The sequence below is a fragment of the Falco cherrug genome, chromosome 12 (assembly GCF_023634085.1).
Source record: "Falco cherrug isolate bFalChe1 chromosome 12, bFalChe1.pri, whole genome shotgun sequence".
Lineage (NCBI taxonomy): Eukaryota > Metazoa > Chordata > Aves > Falconiformes > Falconidae > Falco > Falco cherrug.
In genome coordinates this window covers 18,509,159-18,525,234 of record NC_073708.1, presented here as the reverse complement: position 1 = coordinate 18,525,234, position 16,076 = coordinate 18,509,159, and the positions used below count along the sequence as shown (strand labels likewise).

Below are 16,076 nucleotides of genomic sequence, written 5' to 3'. Positions count from 1 at the left end.
CAGATCAGACAATTCCGTTAAAACTGTACTTGCATTTCTACTTGTTGCTGAGGGAATTTCACATTCCTTTCAAATTGCAAATAAAATGGACTGACAAAAATCTAAATGTTTGTCTTGCTAATGTTTTTGTGGTAGCTTTCCTTGAATTGCCCTTCTGATAGCTGTATGCTGCTTTTGCTTAGTTTCTGGTCATTAAATTGTGATGATCTAAAATGAGTCAGCTGTATGCTTGCAGAAAAGTCTATTTTAGCTGGCACAAATTCTTCGGTAATATTCAAAATAGACTTTTTTTCCTAATGCATTATAAGATTTTACTTACACAACAGAAAACACTATGTATGATGAAACTTAGTATGTTCCAGCTGTATAGAAACATTTTCTGCTGTCTACTTTTGCAGGTCCGGTTTGTGAAGAATGTGACTTCCTGGAAGGAAATGAAACCAGGGTTTTACCACGGACATATATCTTATTTGGACTTTGCAAAGTATGTTACCCTTGGGTTTATCTGTTGAGTAGCATAGTAGTTTTAAGTTGCTTGGATCCAGCTGGGCTATTAGTGCCCTCTAGTGATGCAGGGCTGACAGCTGCGGTTTCGAAAAATTCACACGCTGAAATTCGTATGATGAGCAATATTTGGTTTTGATTTTTCAGTTTTCTCTTGTCTATTGCATGATAAAATGTAGCTGAGTCTCCTTTCAAAACTATTTATATGCCAGCTTTATTCCTTGTCTGAATTACAAGCTCGTTTTACTGAAAATCCTGGCTTTTCTCTGGAACTCTGGCAGATCTGCCTAAGGGTTGGCTTCCCATTCTGGGAATTTTAAGATACCTGTTCTCAAATATATTTCATATAGCAGCTAATACTACCTGGCTCTTAAGTTCTGTAGTTCTTCTATATTAGAGTGTCCTTTTACACTTTATCAAAATAGTAAAAGTTATACTTTAAAGCAGTTTTCTTGCCTATATTAATTTGACTTGCTGTAAAAAGCATTGAAATAATTGTTGTGGAGTTAAATTCTGTGATTTCTAAAAGCAATTTAAAAGAAAATGAGGTAAAAACCCTCCTAGTGTCTTCAAAGGTTCAGGATTTTATCTGTAGTCATTGTCTTATTTTTGCTTGTGGATCTAAAGCAGTGGTCCTCCGTAGCTCAGTCTTGTGAAAACTCCCCTCGAACTGGCAAGCCAGTTTTGCTTAAGATGCTTAGTAGGCAGTGCTTCATCTTGCACTTGCAGCGTGTGGAAAGTGGTTTAAAATTGGAAGTGGAATTTTCAGCTCTCAGAATATTCAACTGCACAAACAATAGTAACCACTACTTTTACCTCTTGGTGGTGGTCAGTCCGTAGTAATGTTATATTTCTCTGTATTAAAACATTTATTTAATGAAATGAGGTTTTTGTATGCAAGAACTTATTTTGTTTAGTCATTTGTTTTAATTATTCATTATGTACACTGATTTCAGCTTTCTATTACAAAGAATGAGAAGGGAAAGAGAGAGCGTCATAGATTCCCAGGACAGTATATTACATAATAGAAAATGCTAAAAGCTACAGTAGTGGCTGGAAATTACCAATGGCACAAATTAAAAGTTTGAAGTTTACAAAAAGTAACAGGCAAGAAGTCTTAATTGCAAATCAATCATTAAAATAAAATTTTCAAATTTCATTAACTTCCTTTCTGCGTTTTTAACGTTTAAATCCTGCAACATTAATAAACTAAAACTGAATAACAGCTTTCTGGAACAGCAAAGGTGAATATTATTTTATACATTAGTCACTTCATAAAGCTGAAAACATTTTCAGATACCAGAACTTTTTTAAACTAAAATAATTACTTTACATCTTCAAAGCAATTTCACAGATTTCTTTCATCTGCATCTTCCCTCCAGGACTGTTATTCTTGTGTTTGTTGTTTGTTATCCTTTCACCTATATGATTTATTTTTTTCCCACAACAGCTTGCTTTTTCATACTTTGGGTTTTCATTTTTAAAATAATATCTTGAATACTATGGTTGCGCTTAGCAAGGCCCACGCTTTTAAGGCTGGAGGTGTGTTCTCATAGTGAACATTTTTGTAGTTGAGAAATGTAAGACCTTTCAGAAGTCTATGCCTGTTTATACGCAGACATCAGACTTAGGTCCAGGGTCAAATATCAAAAGTACCTCTTAAATTATGCTGAAGCTTAAAGTACTGGATTCAATGGATGACTTACAGTGTTGAGGACAGGTTATCATAACCCATCCATATAGAAATTACAGTAATAAGAGTTTATTTTTTCCCCCTTTTTTTAAACTTCTGATTCACCCTTATTTTCTCTGGTAAATGGTTGGGAAAAAAGTTCTTTGACAACACAGCTGCCAAATCATTATCATTATCAATAAAGTTACAGTGGTAAGTGGCTTGTGTTACCGTAACTGAAGCTGGTTTGACAAGGTCATGTGCAAATCCATATGAATGTATAACCCAGCACAAATATTCCAAGGGCCTTGACACTTTTATTTATCCCAGAGTTACATATCATTAGTTGAGGCTGCTGCTGTATCAGGATGGTTTGTTATAGCCTTCTACAGCACTTGCAGTAGAGTGTGTAGAAGGAGACACATGTGCATGTCTTGGGCACTTGAGTGGACCTGAAAGAGAGTGCAGTTCAAAGTCTGGAATTTGCATCAAAATGATTGAAATATTCACAGGCTCCTTTTTTGCGGACGCTGCGGGGTAAGAGCATGCAGAGAGATGTCAGCAATACTGCCTTTAACTGCTACGCTCTGATTCATTGGTACTCTGCTGGCAACATCTGAAGAAGCAATTGCTTTTTCTGTAGCCTTTAGCAATTTCTGTATCTGTAGTGCTAGTCTTTTGCCAAAGTAATGCTTTTTAATTGTTTTTTTTCTAACCTTTTTCTGCTGTTTATTCTATGTTTCTGTTCTTTTGCTTTTCAACATGAGATTCCTCACATGAGCAGTACGTGGTATAATTTACAGAGTACCGCTTTAACAACAACAGTACTGCACCTTAAAACTATGAGCACACTCTTGGTTTTTAGCCAAGCTGGGAGGCTTGGACAGCCCTCTGTCAATGCAGAACACTTTCCCAGTTTGCATGGGAACGGAAGATAATTTTTTTTTCCAGCTCCCAGCTTTGCTTCAGGGCACTTGACACACTTGCAATTTCTATTGTGATATAACTTCTTTAATGTTTGGATACCAAATTTATTTGCCACAGTAATGTCTCAAATGGAAAAGAAAATAAAACTGAGAAATGCATCTTAAAAGCTGTCTTGATTGTAGATCATGGAAAGGTAGTGTTTGTTCAAAACAGTTTTGGTGGTTTAAATCTTCCTTGTGTTTTTCCTTATTTCATCAAGCATCCTGTTTGTACCACAGTAAATCAAAATTTGCTTATGGTAAATGTCTAAGGAAAAATATTATATCTTTGGATAGAAAAGTTAATATGGTTAAAGATACTATCTTAGGGTTATATTTAATAAGCATAGCCATATGGATTTAATCCAGGTAATAGATGGGCTCGGAGCTCTGTCTTCCTTCTGTTAGAGTTCATGTCTCTGGCAACTGATGATCTGCCAGGAAAACCACTTGCAGCATCGCATAGCACAGTTCAGGAGGGCAGGAGCTCAATCTGAAACGTCCTTGTACTTTACACATGTGACTGCTAGGTTAATAAGGCATTTCTAGAGGCAGAATGGTTGTATAAACATATTTAGTATTTGTTGTGTGAGAATGTTTCAGGTTTGTTTGTTTCTCTAATAAAAAACCCTAAAAATTCACAGTCCTAGGAGAAGTGAAATTGAACTGACTTTCACATCCGTGTAACGCACTGGATATGGGGATGAGAGGATCATTAAACTTCCTCTCACCATCATCTTCCCTGTATATAGATTTCAGTTGTATCAATAGAGACAGGCTTTTAAGTATTAGATGAGAAGCTTTGATTTGGCCTTCTAAAGACATTTTTTCCTTTTTTACTTTAGATTTGGTGTTAAAAAGAAACCAATTTACATAAATGTCATAAGAGATCCTATAGAACGACTAGTTTCTTATTATTACTTTCTGCGCTTTGGAGATGATTACAGACCAGGGCTGCGGAGGCGAAAACAGGGGGATAAAAAGGTAAAGTACACTTTATTATATATGTTGTTCTTACTGAAGTTAACGTGAAAACAGTTTTTTAAAATGCTTTGATAAAAGCTAAATAGTTCTTGTATCAGCCTCTGGGTGATGGTGATGGCTTTGGAAGTTACATTCTCCCCTTCATGTCCATACTCGACCAGAATATAACATTAAATATGGTCTTTGTAACATTATAAATTCACTTTATGTTGCAATTTTCAAAAAAAAAAAAAAAATTAAATTAAAAAATGTTTTCAGGTGTCCAGAGTTGAAGTATCAAGTTAAGCTTATCCTTCTGTGTAAGAAGTATACATCTCTTCTTGTTGAAAACTGAGACTTTTTTCACCAAGAGCTGTAGAAATGATGCTTTTGCTGTGATTTTATATATTTATTTATATATATATATATATAATTAGCAACCCTTTTTTAAATGTAGCTACTTCAATGGAATTGTGTTAAAAGTCTGCTTGAAAACTGTGGAGTATGAACCATACATTCCTATACTTCCTCCATCTTAGGTGGCTATAGGAGTAGTTCAAACCTTGATTACTAATAGAGTTTCAGAATGGCAGCATCATTTAGTCTCCATAATGAATTTATTCCAGAAAGAATTTACACATCCACTGTCAGGGTTTACAGTAAGATATTTGTTGCAGCAAGTTGCTTTGGACTTTTCTTAAATCAGAAGGAAAAGTAAGGTATTAAGTATATGAAGATGGCTTATAAAACTATAGTTAGAACAGTGTGGAAGCTTTTATAAAATGTAAAGGGATTTTGTACTTCAGAGGCAAACGTTTTAAAATGTCAGTGGCAATATTCTTTTAAACTGCTGAAATTTTTCTGTGATGTTGACAATTCAGTGTAGCACTGTGTGAATGCCAAGAGATATTGAAAAAATAACTAAGCAAAAATCACACGGAATACAGCTTACTCTATAAACACCATAACAACTAATAAATGTGAATAATCCTTTTGTGTGTGCCCCCCCATCCAAAGAGCATCCCCCTTTTCTTCCCAGTCGATAACTGCTCCTCTGTTCTTTAGGTTTTAGCGCCATCTTCAGCTACTGCATTTCAGTTTGTCCCAACATCCTACAGCGTAGGTAGAGGAAAGCTTCAAACAGAACAAATTGAAATTAAGCTTAAAAACATGTATCTTCATAGGACTGGCTACAGAGACGCTTTGGTGATATGGTATCATAAAGGCATTTTTAAAAAGAGAGAGAGGATCTCATCTTCTGTAACCTACTCTGTTCCTCTTCACAAGGAGCATGATTTGGCCAGTGGAATTCCTTCCTGGTGGAGATCAATAAGTTGGAAAGCTGAGCATGCTACCAAGTCCAAGCTGTTTAGAAGACTTTATATTTATTAAAAATAATGAAATTTAACAGTGCTGGTTTAGTTTTGAATTATATTCCGAACAGCCTTATTAGGTAGTCACTGGGAAGCATTAGGCCAAAATCCCTAATTCTACTGCTTGGTAGGCTGCGCTGTAAGTTCTGTCTGGTGGAAGAAGTTGAAATGTATTCCTATGGATAATATTTGTAATGCATTGCAAATAATTTTATGTTTTCCTACTAAAGATGCTTTTTTTTTTCATTTTGTCACTATCATACTACTTTGTTTAGGTCTGAGACTTAGTTGTTGCCATACAGATTTAACTTGTCCTCTAGTTCATTAGAAGTGAAATTGATTGGCTATGCCAAGTTTTAGGGTTTCTTTCGTTTTCATCAGGTAATACTATTTTTCCATGCTGTTTCTAAGAAAACTGTACATATATAAACAGTGTCAGTTTTATATATATTAGATATAAAATTCGGTAAGCTCAAAAGTGGATTGACCTGTGTTACAGTAGATTTCACTAAGAACTTTTCACATGAAAAATAGGAAAGTAAAAAATGCAATCTTCCTAACGAAGTCAATTTTTCCTTTATTAAGCAGAAAGGAATCTCAACATACTTTACACTCTTGCCCCTCCCAGTCCCTACTACAGCATATATATGGAAGAGTTCTTCATTCATTTTCTTTCTATATCCCTCTGCTTCCAAAGTTACAGATAGTTTGTCTCCAAGAACAGAATCTGTAAAGACAAGTGTTTCTTATAATAAAATCTCTGGATGGAATAGTCAAGGTAAGTACATAAGAAGAAGTGGGGAAGGAAGCCTGTCCTGTTTCATCTTAGAAAATTACTTGCTTGCTTTTGCATATTAGCTATAAAATAACCTGCAGGTATAAGCAAAAAAAAAGTCTTTCTTTTGACAGGTGCCAGTTCACATTTAGTATATACATTCATAAGTTAGGAGGTGCATTTAAACAGTTTAGATTTTAGGTAATGTTGATGTTATAAAGTACTCATGATAGATCAGTGCAAGATTTCTCTAGAGAGCTGTGCTAGAGAAAGCATACAATTGTTGTCCTGGTTAAGCTGCATTTTTGTCTGTGATATGCGACATGTACAAGCTATTCTAAACTCAAAAGTGCAAGGCACTGCAGTTAATCACTGCTTTGGCCTGGTATCAGTAAGTTTTTCAGGTTGACTCAGGAACTGCACCTCACAGCTGTTTTGAACAGGAACTTGTACTTATACAGGAGAAACAGTCTAAAAAGTTGTCCATGTGATCACTTATTTGTTATTAAATACCTCTTTAAAAAAAATCTATCCTAGCTGCATGGCTTATATCTTGATTAGAAATATTATAAATACTTACTTTATGGTGACTGGGTAAAATATTTACAATTTCTTTCCTGTGCTAATGGAGTTCTTAATGTAACTGTGTTACTACAGTTGAAAATCTGTATTGCTACAGCTGTTTATCCACGTAAAGTGATGTTGTATGGAATATTCTGTTATGCAATGAACAATTAGCTTTTACTTCTTCTGATTGCCAAAAACATATTAGCCTTGGAAATGGCAGTTACTTGTCATAATATTTAAAATGTAATAGAACATTGTTTAATCTAAAACGTATTCTATGGTATAAAGATCCAGCTGTTCCAGTATCACACAAATCCGGATGGCATTTGTTGCTGGTTTTCCAGTGACTTCTTCTGTAAGGGAAAATGAATGATACCAACACTTATTGACTGTTCCTGCTTGTTTTGGCATATAGCCTTTATCAGGGTTATATCAAAGGTATATCAAATGTATCAGGTAAGATCAAATTGTTATTAGTTCTAACCATAAAAGACTGTCCAAGTACTATTTTAATTTAAATGAATAGGTCCTCCTAATAACTCTGTGAAAGCAAGGCTTGAAAAAAATATTTTTTTTCTTTCTTATCATATCTTGTGGTTTTCTGTCCCAAATACATTTAGCAGCTAACCAGATTGAGATGTTTGATACATATACTCGATTTTAAAACTCAGCTCTACTTTGTCTTTGTTCCAGACCTTTGATGAATGTGTGGCAGCTGGAGGTTCAGACTGCGCTCCAGAGAAACTTTGGCTTCAAATTCCATTCTTCTGTGGCCACAGCTCCGAATGCTGGTAGGGAGATAAATGTAGCTGAAGTTGTTAGTCAAGTATATCAGCACTGAAATCTTAACTTAACAAATTTGAATGTATAGCACAGCTGGGGAAATTGATAGGGACTGGACACAGTGAAGCAGCAGTTACTTTAGTAATGCGTTTTCTTTTGAAGATGCATTTTAGTGAAACAGTCTTGCAATTCTTTAAGTAAGCAATACGTTAGCATACTGTATCAGCAGTGCTATCAGGGAAAACAGATGGTTTTAATTTAAAAAATTTTTTGTAGATTTGGAGTCTTGAAATTTTTTTCTTATGTCAGGCTACAGTATCTGTCTTTCTGAATGGAGATACTTTGTTCAAGCTCCTAGAGTTTCTGGGGAAAATAAAATAATTGAGATCAAGATAAATTTGTCGTCTTAAACCTTTACCAGACATCTAGTAGTCAATGCTACTTAGTAGAAATGAAAACAAAAGCAAATAGTGTCCATCTGTCAATGCAGCATGTTTTATAACAATGGCACAGACTTTTAAAAACTCTTTAGCAAACTCAAAGAAAAAAGGACATAAATAATTTGAAGGATTCTGAGTGAAGTCAAGGGCAATTATTTGTCAAAGGTGCTGTTCATCCAAACAGAAGGAAAGTAAATGGCCGCTTGGGAGCTCCCCTTCCAGTGCCTGTTGGTCAGACTTATCTACACCTGGGCCCGGTGGAGAAATAGAGAAACAACAAACTATGAATCTGTTTTTTCACCCTGTCTAGAGCTATAAAAAAGGAAAAAAAAATTTAGTTTAATTTCGGTCTGTTGTTCAGTAGGGAAATCATCCCCTTAAGTGCAATGACTTTCTAGTTCAGAGTTAGGCTTGTAGAATGCAAAAGGGAAGGTGTGTTCTTACCAGAACCATTTCTGGTATCTAATGTGAAAGTGGAGACTGAGTACTGACATTGAGAAAATGTAAATCTTCCAATAAATGCATTAATAGAGACAGTAACCATATACACACATAGGTGGTTTTGTGGATGAGGTACTAGTCAAAATTTTAGGTAAGAACACAAATGAGAGAAACTAATGGTTATAACTTCAAATGAGTCTTGCCTTGCGTATACAAATGTCCTGTTATGAAGTAATCTCCATCTAGGGACCAAGGATTGTTGGCTGACACCAGAACTTGCTGTAATTGTTCTGTCATTTTAGGAATGTGGGAAGCAGATGGGCTTTGGAACAAGCCAAATACAATCTGATTAATGAATACTTCCTAGTGGGAGTTACTGAAGAGCTTGAAGACTTTATCATGTTATTGGAGGCAGCTTTGCCCCGGTTCTTCAGGGGTGCCACAGAACTGTACCGGACAGGTATTTAAATGGTTGATTTCCATGGATTTTTAATCCTCTTATCACTTTTTCTAATGTGGATTCTTTAGACCTAGATGAATAGTTTTGAGTCCCTGCCAGGACTGCCTCTCAGTTGGCTGATGTTCCTGCAGAAGAGTCGAACTCTTTACAAATTTTTGAGGGCAGCCCAAGTATCTTCCTGCCTTACGCAAATTGTAAATTTAAGGCTTGGGGTAAAGGCAGTGGTGCAGGTCTACTACACTTAAAAAATTGTGACAGATATTTATCAGAATATTTCTGAAAGGTCTTGCAGGGGCCTCACTTTTGTAAAACGGCTGCTAGCAGCAGATTTCCATTTCCTCAGAAACCCTGCTGAAATTAACTGTGCTTGATGCAACCTGGCTGGTTGTGCAAAAAGGCCCTGGGATACAAAGGCCCAAGTATGTGCTTCTCTTCCTGGGGTCGTAGTAAGACACTTGTTTTACAGCTAGTAGCTCAGTTTCTAGGAGCTGGCCATGCAATTTATGATGAAGAAAAGGTCCATCTTAGCAGGACTTCTGTCTGCAAACAGAAGGAGAAAAGGGTCTGATGTATAGGGCCTAGATGTGGGCTATAAACAGGTTTATTACAAAGCAACAGATAGCACTTCCTAGGGAAAATGCTGTCATCATTTTGGTCATCTTTGTCTTATGAAAGAAGTCTCTTGCTCTGCAGTTTCAGAATTCTTAACATTTGATACCAGATTAACATCTAAATAATTAATTTTGAAAGACCAATCTTGCTCCAAGTACATTATGTGGACTAATCTTGTTCCTTAAATGAAGTGTTCATTCCCTGGGTTTATTAGAGTAAGGAGGAAGAACTGAAAGAACTGATGCAAAATTCATTAACATTTAGTGAGAGAGACTGCAATTTTCCAACCCCGTATGTTATGTTAATAAATTCTGGATTAAATTCTGTCACTTCTAATGCAGTTCATCAACATGCTGAGAGTATAAAACTCTGTAAATGAAAGGACTGTAAACACTTTTTAATCACGTGAGCTTTAAAGTGAAGTTATTGCTTTCATTTTGCATTTAGGAAAGAAGTCTCATCTTAGGAAAACAACTGAGAAAAAACTTCCCACAAAAGAAACTATTGCCAAGTTACAACAGTCTGAAATCTGGAAAATGGAGAATGAGTTCTATGAATTTGCACTGGAGCAGTTTCAGTTTGTCAGAGCACATGCAGTTCGGGAAAAAGATGGAGAATTGTATATTCTGGCTCAAAACTTTTTCTATGAAAAGATTTACCCTAAATCAAACTAAGAACACTATACTGTTAGATTTATGGACCTAAATCTTTGGTCACATCGTCATCTTAGTCCTCAGCCATGGAAACTAGATTGCTCGTAAACCTTCAAGACGTTTCTTTATAGATCTGAAAAAAGTGGGCTGTGGATCACCTCCAGGGCATTGGATACTGGCTAACTATGTTGGTAATCCAAAAGCAAAGGCTTAATTTCTTTTATCTAACTAATACTTTCAGTGGGAGTTAATATCCTTTACCTGAAGAAACCTACACTTTAATTCGGAAAAATTAATACACAGCAGTTCTAGTTGAAAATATAAACAAACATAAAATGCTTCTGTTGATGCTCTTTTTAATTTTCAGAGCAATACATTTTCATTTATACTTCTGTGAAGAGGAAATCTTTTTTCCCAGCTTTCAACATGGAAATTTTGGTTGTATACAATATGAGTAGTGTTAATAACTGGTTGACATCTGTGCTTTGTTTTTGTGAATCATGTCACATAATATTAATTGGGATGGTTAATCATGTTCTGCTCAGAAATGCTGCTGCTGCTGCTGGAATTGCCCATATTTATATATGTGGTTTTATTAAAAAATGAGAACTAATCGTTAGTGTTAAAACATCATTTCCACATTAATATTGTAAAAAGTTAAAGAATCAGAGCAGTGGGGTTTTTGTTTTGTTTTTTATCCCCACCACCACTGACTGAGGTTGGGAAAACTATGAAGAAAGTTGGTATTTGTCTGCGGTTCTAGTTGATCCTTACACAGTGGTATAAAAATCGTAAATTTCAGTATTGAGTTTCTCCATGGATTCTTTGTAATGTAAACAGAGGTATTGGTGAATCCATATTATGACTCCATTAGTGAGCTGTGGTATGGTTAGGGTTTTCCTACTACTTCGATACTTTTATCTGTAGAATATTTTTACTAAGGTGCTTTATAACGTGTTTTAAAGCATTGCATTTACAAAAGGAATAAAATGCTGTAAATACTGCTTATTTTATGTATTTGGACCAAAAGGTTTAAAGTAACTAGTTTAAAGTGGGTTTTTTTGCACAAGTTCTGTTATGTGTGAAGTGAAAAACATCACATCTACTTCCTGGTTGAGTTAACTGTTGGACATTGCTGAAATGCACTTCAGTGACCTCTCAGACTTCAATACCAGAAAGTTGTCCAGGGATTCTCTTTACAGAAATGTAGTCTTCATCCTTTTATTATGGTAAGAGGACAAGAAGAAAAATGTCATGTGTAGTCTGGTTAAGAAAGATGCAGTGACCTTGATTGACATAGTTGTATTTATGTAACTGCCTTATGTGACTATTGTAAATTTGTGGGTTGCCATTATTAACAATGTGAAACACCTGGTAGATGAAGTAAATTGCAATTTGAGAGCAGATGTTTGGGGCCACTGCATTATAGCAAATGGCAGTGGAGAACTACAGGAATTTGTTTCCTATTGAATTTTCTTTAAGATCTGAGTATTTACACATCTTACACCTGCCTTTTCTTAAAGTGCTTTTCACAAGGTTTGATGGGGGAAGGCACTGAGGAGACAAAGTAAGGAATGGTGGTAAAAGTTTAAATTCCTAAGGGATGATGCTGAAGGCTTAGTTTAAAATTACCAAGTGGAGTTTCTTTAACCAGCTTGTTCTTGTAATGAAAACAAAGGAAATGGAAAATGGTCTGTGAACTGGATGTCTGCAGCCAAAAGCAACAGCTCAATTACAGAGAGGATAATGAGAGTCTATCAAGTACATCTTGTAGTTTTTTTGTTTTCTTAGATTTTTCCCTTTGAATTTTAAAAATAGATCTCTCTTTGTTCTTCCCAAATAATCAGGGAAGTTCCTTCTGATAGCTTACCATTTATATAGCATGAACCATGCATAAGAGTTCCTGTTCTAGTTCTCATCTATTGATGTCATTAATAATGCCAACATGTTTGGGAATAGGATGTGTTAGTTCACACATGAAAACATGTTTCCTAGCTAAAGAAAGGAACAGAGGAGTCATACACAAGACGTAGCTAACAGAGATCTAAAGATTTCCATAACAAAGCAGTAACTTTTTTGAAATAAAATGAATATTTATAGTCCCAGGAAAGATTATCCACTCAGTGATAGTTTTATGCTGGATTTTATTTTGACTGTGTTGTTTTCCCTCAGAATAATTTGGATCAGTTTACCTCCTTGAATCTCCTTCAAAATTTTCAGAAGAGAAGCTCTAAGAGAGCAGAAGAGTTTACTAAGTGAAAGCATAAAATACTCATCTAAGTAATGAAACAGGTATGTAGGCAAATGCTTCTGTATTGACAAGAAAACAACAGGCAAAACTTCTGATTTCAGTAGGGTCTACAGAAACCTCTTCTATTCTGTAAGCAATTTTAAAAGTTGTGTTTCTTTTTTTCTTTCCAGGATTTAGAATTTCTTAATTAAGAGTCTTCAGTAACAAAAATAATAGAACAATGCAAACTTTTTTACTTTCAGAAGAGCAATATATTTTTCATACTTCATATAAGAAAACACATTTTATTTAATCAGATATTGCTTCCTGTTCTTTGCTGTGAACTGACAGGGTTGAGACAAATGAGAATTTTAGGAATATTTTTTAAAAATGCTAGCTACAGTTGGAGAGGTATTCATTCTACACGTACTCTGAAAATGTTACTGTCTGTGGAACACAGAAGGAATCAAGACTGTCTACTTTTATATCTAGTGCAACGGTTAAGTCAACTGTGAACTTTTTAGAATCCTTTGAATTCAGAACTCTCAGACTTGGATTTACGAGAAGACAGTTTAGGAAAACTGATTTTTAATAACCTACTCTGTTCATCTTATGTTTGGAAATGGAAACAATCCAAGTTGTTGGTATTAAAAATACTTTACAGTATATAAACAGAATTTATATTGTGTATTTTCCCTTAATTACTTATAGTGAAAAGCAGCAATATATGGATTTTTGTTGTTGCAGGTTGTGTGATCAGTAAACTTACTATGCAGCCTCCTGAACACGGATCTTTTAACTGAAGTCACTGTAGTCTCTGCACAGGAGTAAGTTTGGCTTTTTGCAGGGCTAAGTTGGTTTGAAAGGTGCTGAAATGCTCGTATATATATATGATAGTAGGTTTTGTTACACTGTTCTGTACTTTTTGTACAAAATTAATGCCCAGATTTTGCGCAAACCTGTAGCCCTGTTGAAACTCTTGATGTCAGCATAATGGCACTAGGTCCAGCTGTGCTGGTGACTACATGTCCATAACCACAGCATGCCTGGAGCCCATGCGATACACTGGGCAGTGCTGACAGGAGAGCAACAGTGTTTTTAGCTCCTTCCCGTATTAATTCTGCAGCCATGCAACAAGAATTTCACTCTTATTTTGTTAGTGAGTCTGTAAGCAGACACAAGACTAGGATATGGAATGTCCTAAGTGCACGTTGCCACTTGCTCTCGGTTGATTTTCAAGCAGTCTCTGTTAATGGTACGCTGATCAGGGCTTCATTTTCAAACTGGCATGAGAATGTGTAGCTATACAATATGGGAGAGGAAGAACCAGCCCATCCTGGTTGTTTGAAATGCCTTTTCTGGGTACTCAGTTTTTGTGAAGATACTTCGCTATTTTTACCTTCCAGGAATAAACATTTGCTTATTTATGGTCTCAGAGCAGTTCTATCTTATATCAGGGAAGATTCAGTTATTTTCTGTTACAATTCTGTTAAAAATTTCCATTAAGCTTACCTGGTGTTGCTAAACATGTGTATGACAAAAAGATGTATGGATGACGCTGTCTGAACTGTGCTGCTTAAGCAGTCAGTGGAAAAGCCTGATTCAAGTGCACTGCCAATTTAGCTCTTCAAAGTCTGAGCATATTTTATGACTACTAGAGATTAAACTTAAGGAAACTGTAAGGCTGCTTAGTTGGATGGAAGCTTCCTTTACTGTAAGCCTATGCAACTATGTAACCTTTGCAGCAGTATTTATAGAAAGAGCCCTCTTCCTGAGACTTTTCTGGAACATAATTATAAATGTTCATACACTTGTACTGTCTGATATTTACATCAGCAGCTTTCTGTAGCTTCTGTAAAAAGAGACAGGTTTGTGAGCATTTCTAAAGCAGTACTGAATGTAATTTTGAAAAACATGGATTGTGCTTCATGACTTTTTTTTTTCGTTTTAAACACACACAGAGCTAAATAGTGCCTTTTTTCCTCACAATCCATGTTGAAGATGCTCGCTCCCACTCACCCTCCATAAACTGATTCGTTTGTGCAATACTATTCCAACTTGAAACCATTTTGTCACAGCTGTTTGAGAAATAATCTCCATTTTTCCTTACTATGCTGCCAGCTTTCTGTTGTTGAAGTGTTTCAGTTGATTACCTAATGCAAATGCTATAAAATAAAACACCCAATGGGAAGGGGAAAGAAAAGAAGTTTGGTGTCCTGTCTTAATATTTGCATGTCACATTCACATTAGTTTATTTTTTTTCCCTAGAAGATACTGTTATGCAGTATTGTGAACTTCATTTGCAGCTATTGTGATTTTGGAGGGGAGGGGTGAGCTGGAGCGTAGCTCGTCTGTAATAATTTCATATAGCTATAACCAAATATATTTATAGGCCTTTAGAATTTGCATTGGGCTTTCTGACCAGAAATGTAATAAATTTCCAGAGGGTATACACTGTGCTGAAAGTGTCAATGAAAAGTTCTGAATATTAAAACTGAGATTTGTAAGAATAGAAAACTGGCATTAAAACAGTTCATTGATACATACGTGCTTTCCTGCCTGAGGGAACAAATGACTGGAGTGATTACTGTGGTACTGGGAAATGCTCAGTTACTGCAGTGGTGAGTGTGGTATAAGAACTGGAGTAGAATAGGAATGTCATTTACATTTTACGCAAGCACTTAAAACAAGAAAATTACAGTGGGCATGGGTATTCCTGATGTGCACCTTAAGCATTGCCCTGTAAACCTGCCTGCCTGCAGGCACTATGGAGCTGGACAGTCATCTGACCCAGCCAAGTTTCTTAACGCAGTAGTTCCTAAATATTTAGTTATCAGCCTTGATGATTAAGAACCATCATGCAGTTACTCAGCAACTTCCACTTGAGGATTTTGATGCTTTTTAAATCCCCCTTTCATTGGAAGTACACTTGTCCTTACTTTCATCAGTGGAAGCGATAGGTGTAGTTGTGCGCAGGAAACAGTCTCTCTGCTTGTATCAGCCAGGGGGAAGTAGAGGAAAAAATTTCCTCTACAAAGGTACAGGACTTCCTAAGGTCACTGTACCTCGTTCTGAAATGATGTAGTAATAAAATGACAGCCAAAACCAGTTACAATACAAAATTTAATAAATATTGTAATGAACAATATTTATTAAATACAATTTAAATAAAATGCTTTATTTAAAATGACAGTAGCTTCTCCTGTGAAAGACAGAAGAACTGTAATATTACAGATGTGTTAAATACCGGTTGAACAATTTTTTTAACTAATGCTGCCATGTGCACGTGTGATTAATCTCATCAGTTAGAATTCATGGGAGGAGAGTGAAAGAAGGGAAAGGGGTTTTTTTTTCAAAGCTACTTATTTTTCCGGTCCTGTATTTTCATTTTATTTATTGTTTGAATCCTTCATTTGATTTCAGTATAATTTCCTTACTTCTTAGTAAAATACAAGAAGTTGCTAGTGAATGTCAAAGCAATGTCCAGATGTTTTCTTCAAGCACAAGTCCCCTGCTATGACCTCCCCCTGGCTTCATTACCACATAACGCAGATGTGGTAACTTTCAATAAGAGCTAATTTAAAGGACTAATAATACTCTTTATTAAAAAAAAACTCTACAAAGAACACCTGTGGCCT

At 35.7% G+C, this 16,076-nt stretch overlaps 1 protein-coding gene across 4 annotated transcripts in view; it reads left to right on the top strand.

Annotated features, from left to right (window-relative positions):
- The window catches only part of HS2ST1 (heparan sulfate 2-O-sulfotransferase 1), an 81,414-nt gene extending 66,770 nt beyond the window's left edge, over positions 1–14,644 (top strand). Inside the window, exons 3-9 of one of the 4 annotated variants that reach the window (XR_008734644.1) lie at positions 399–484; positions 3,987–4,125; positions 7,513–7,610; positions 8,786–8,943; positions 10,003–11,437; positions 12,381–12,500; positions 13,186–14,644. Coding sequence is in view for 1 of the 4 variants with exons in the window: in XM_055724211.1 (XP_055580186.1) it covers positions 399–484; positions 3,987–4,125; positions 7,513–7,610; positions 8,786–8,943; positions 10,003–10,229 (708 nt within the window). In the remaining 3 variants the exon portion in view is untranslated. Of the gene's footprint in view, positions 1–398; positions 485–3,986; positions 4,126–7,512; positions 7,611–8,785; positions 8,944–10,002 lie in introns of all 4 variants that reach the window. The other 3 variants (XR_008734643.1, XR_008734642.1, XM_055724211.1) reach the window with 3 other exon arrangements.
- The last annotated feature ends 1,432 nt before the right edge of the window (positions 14,645–16,076 follow it).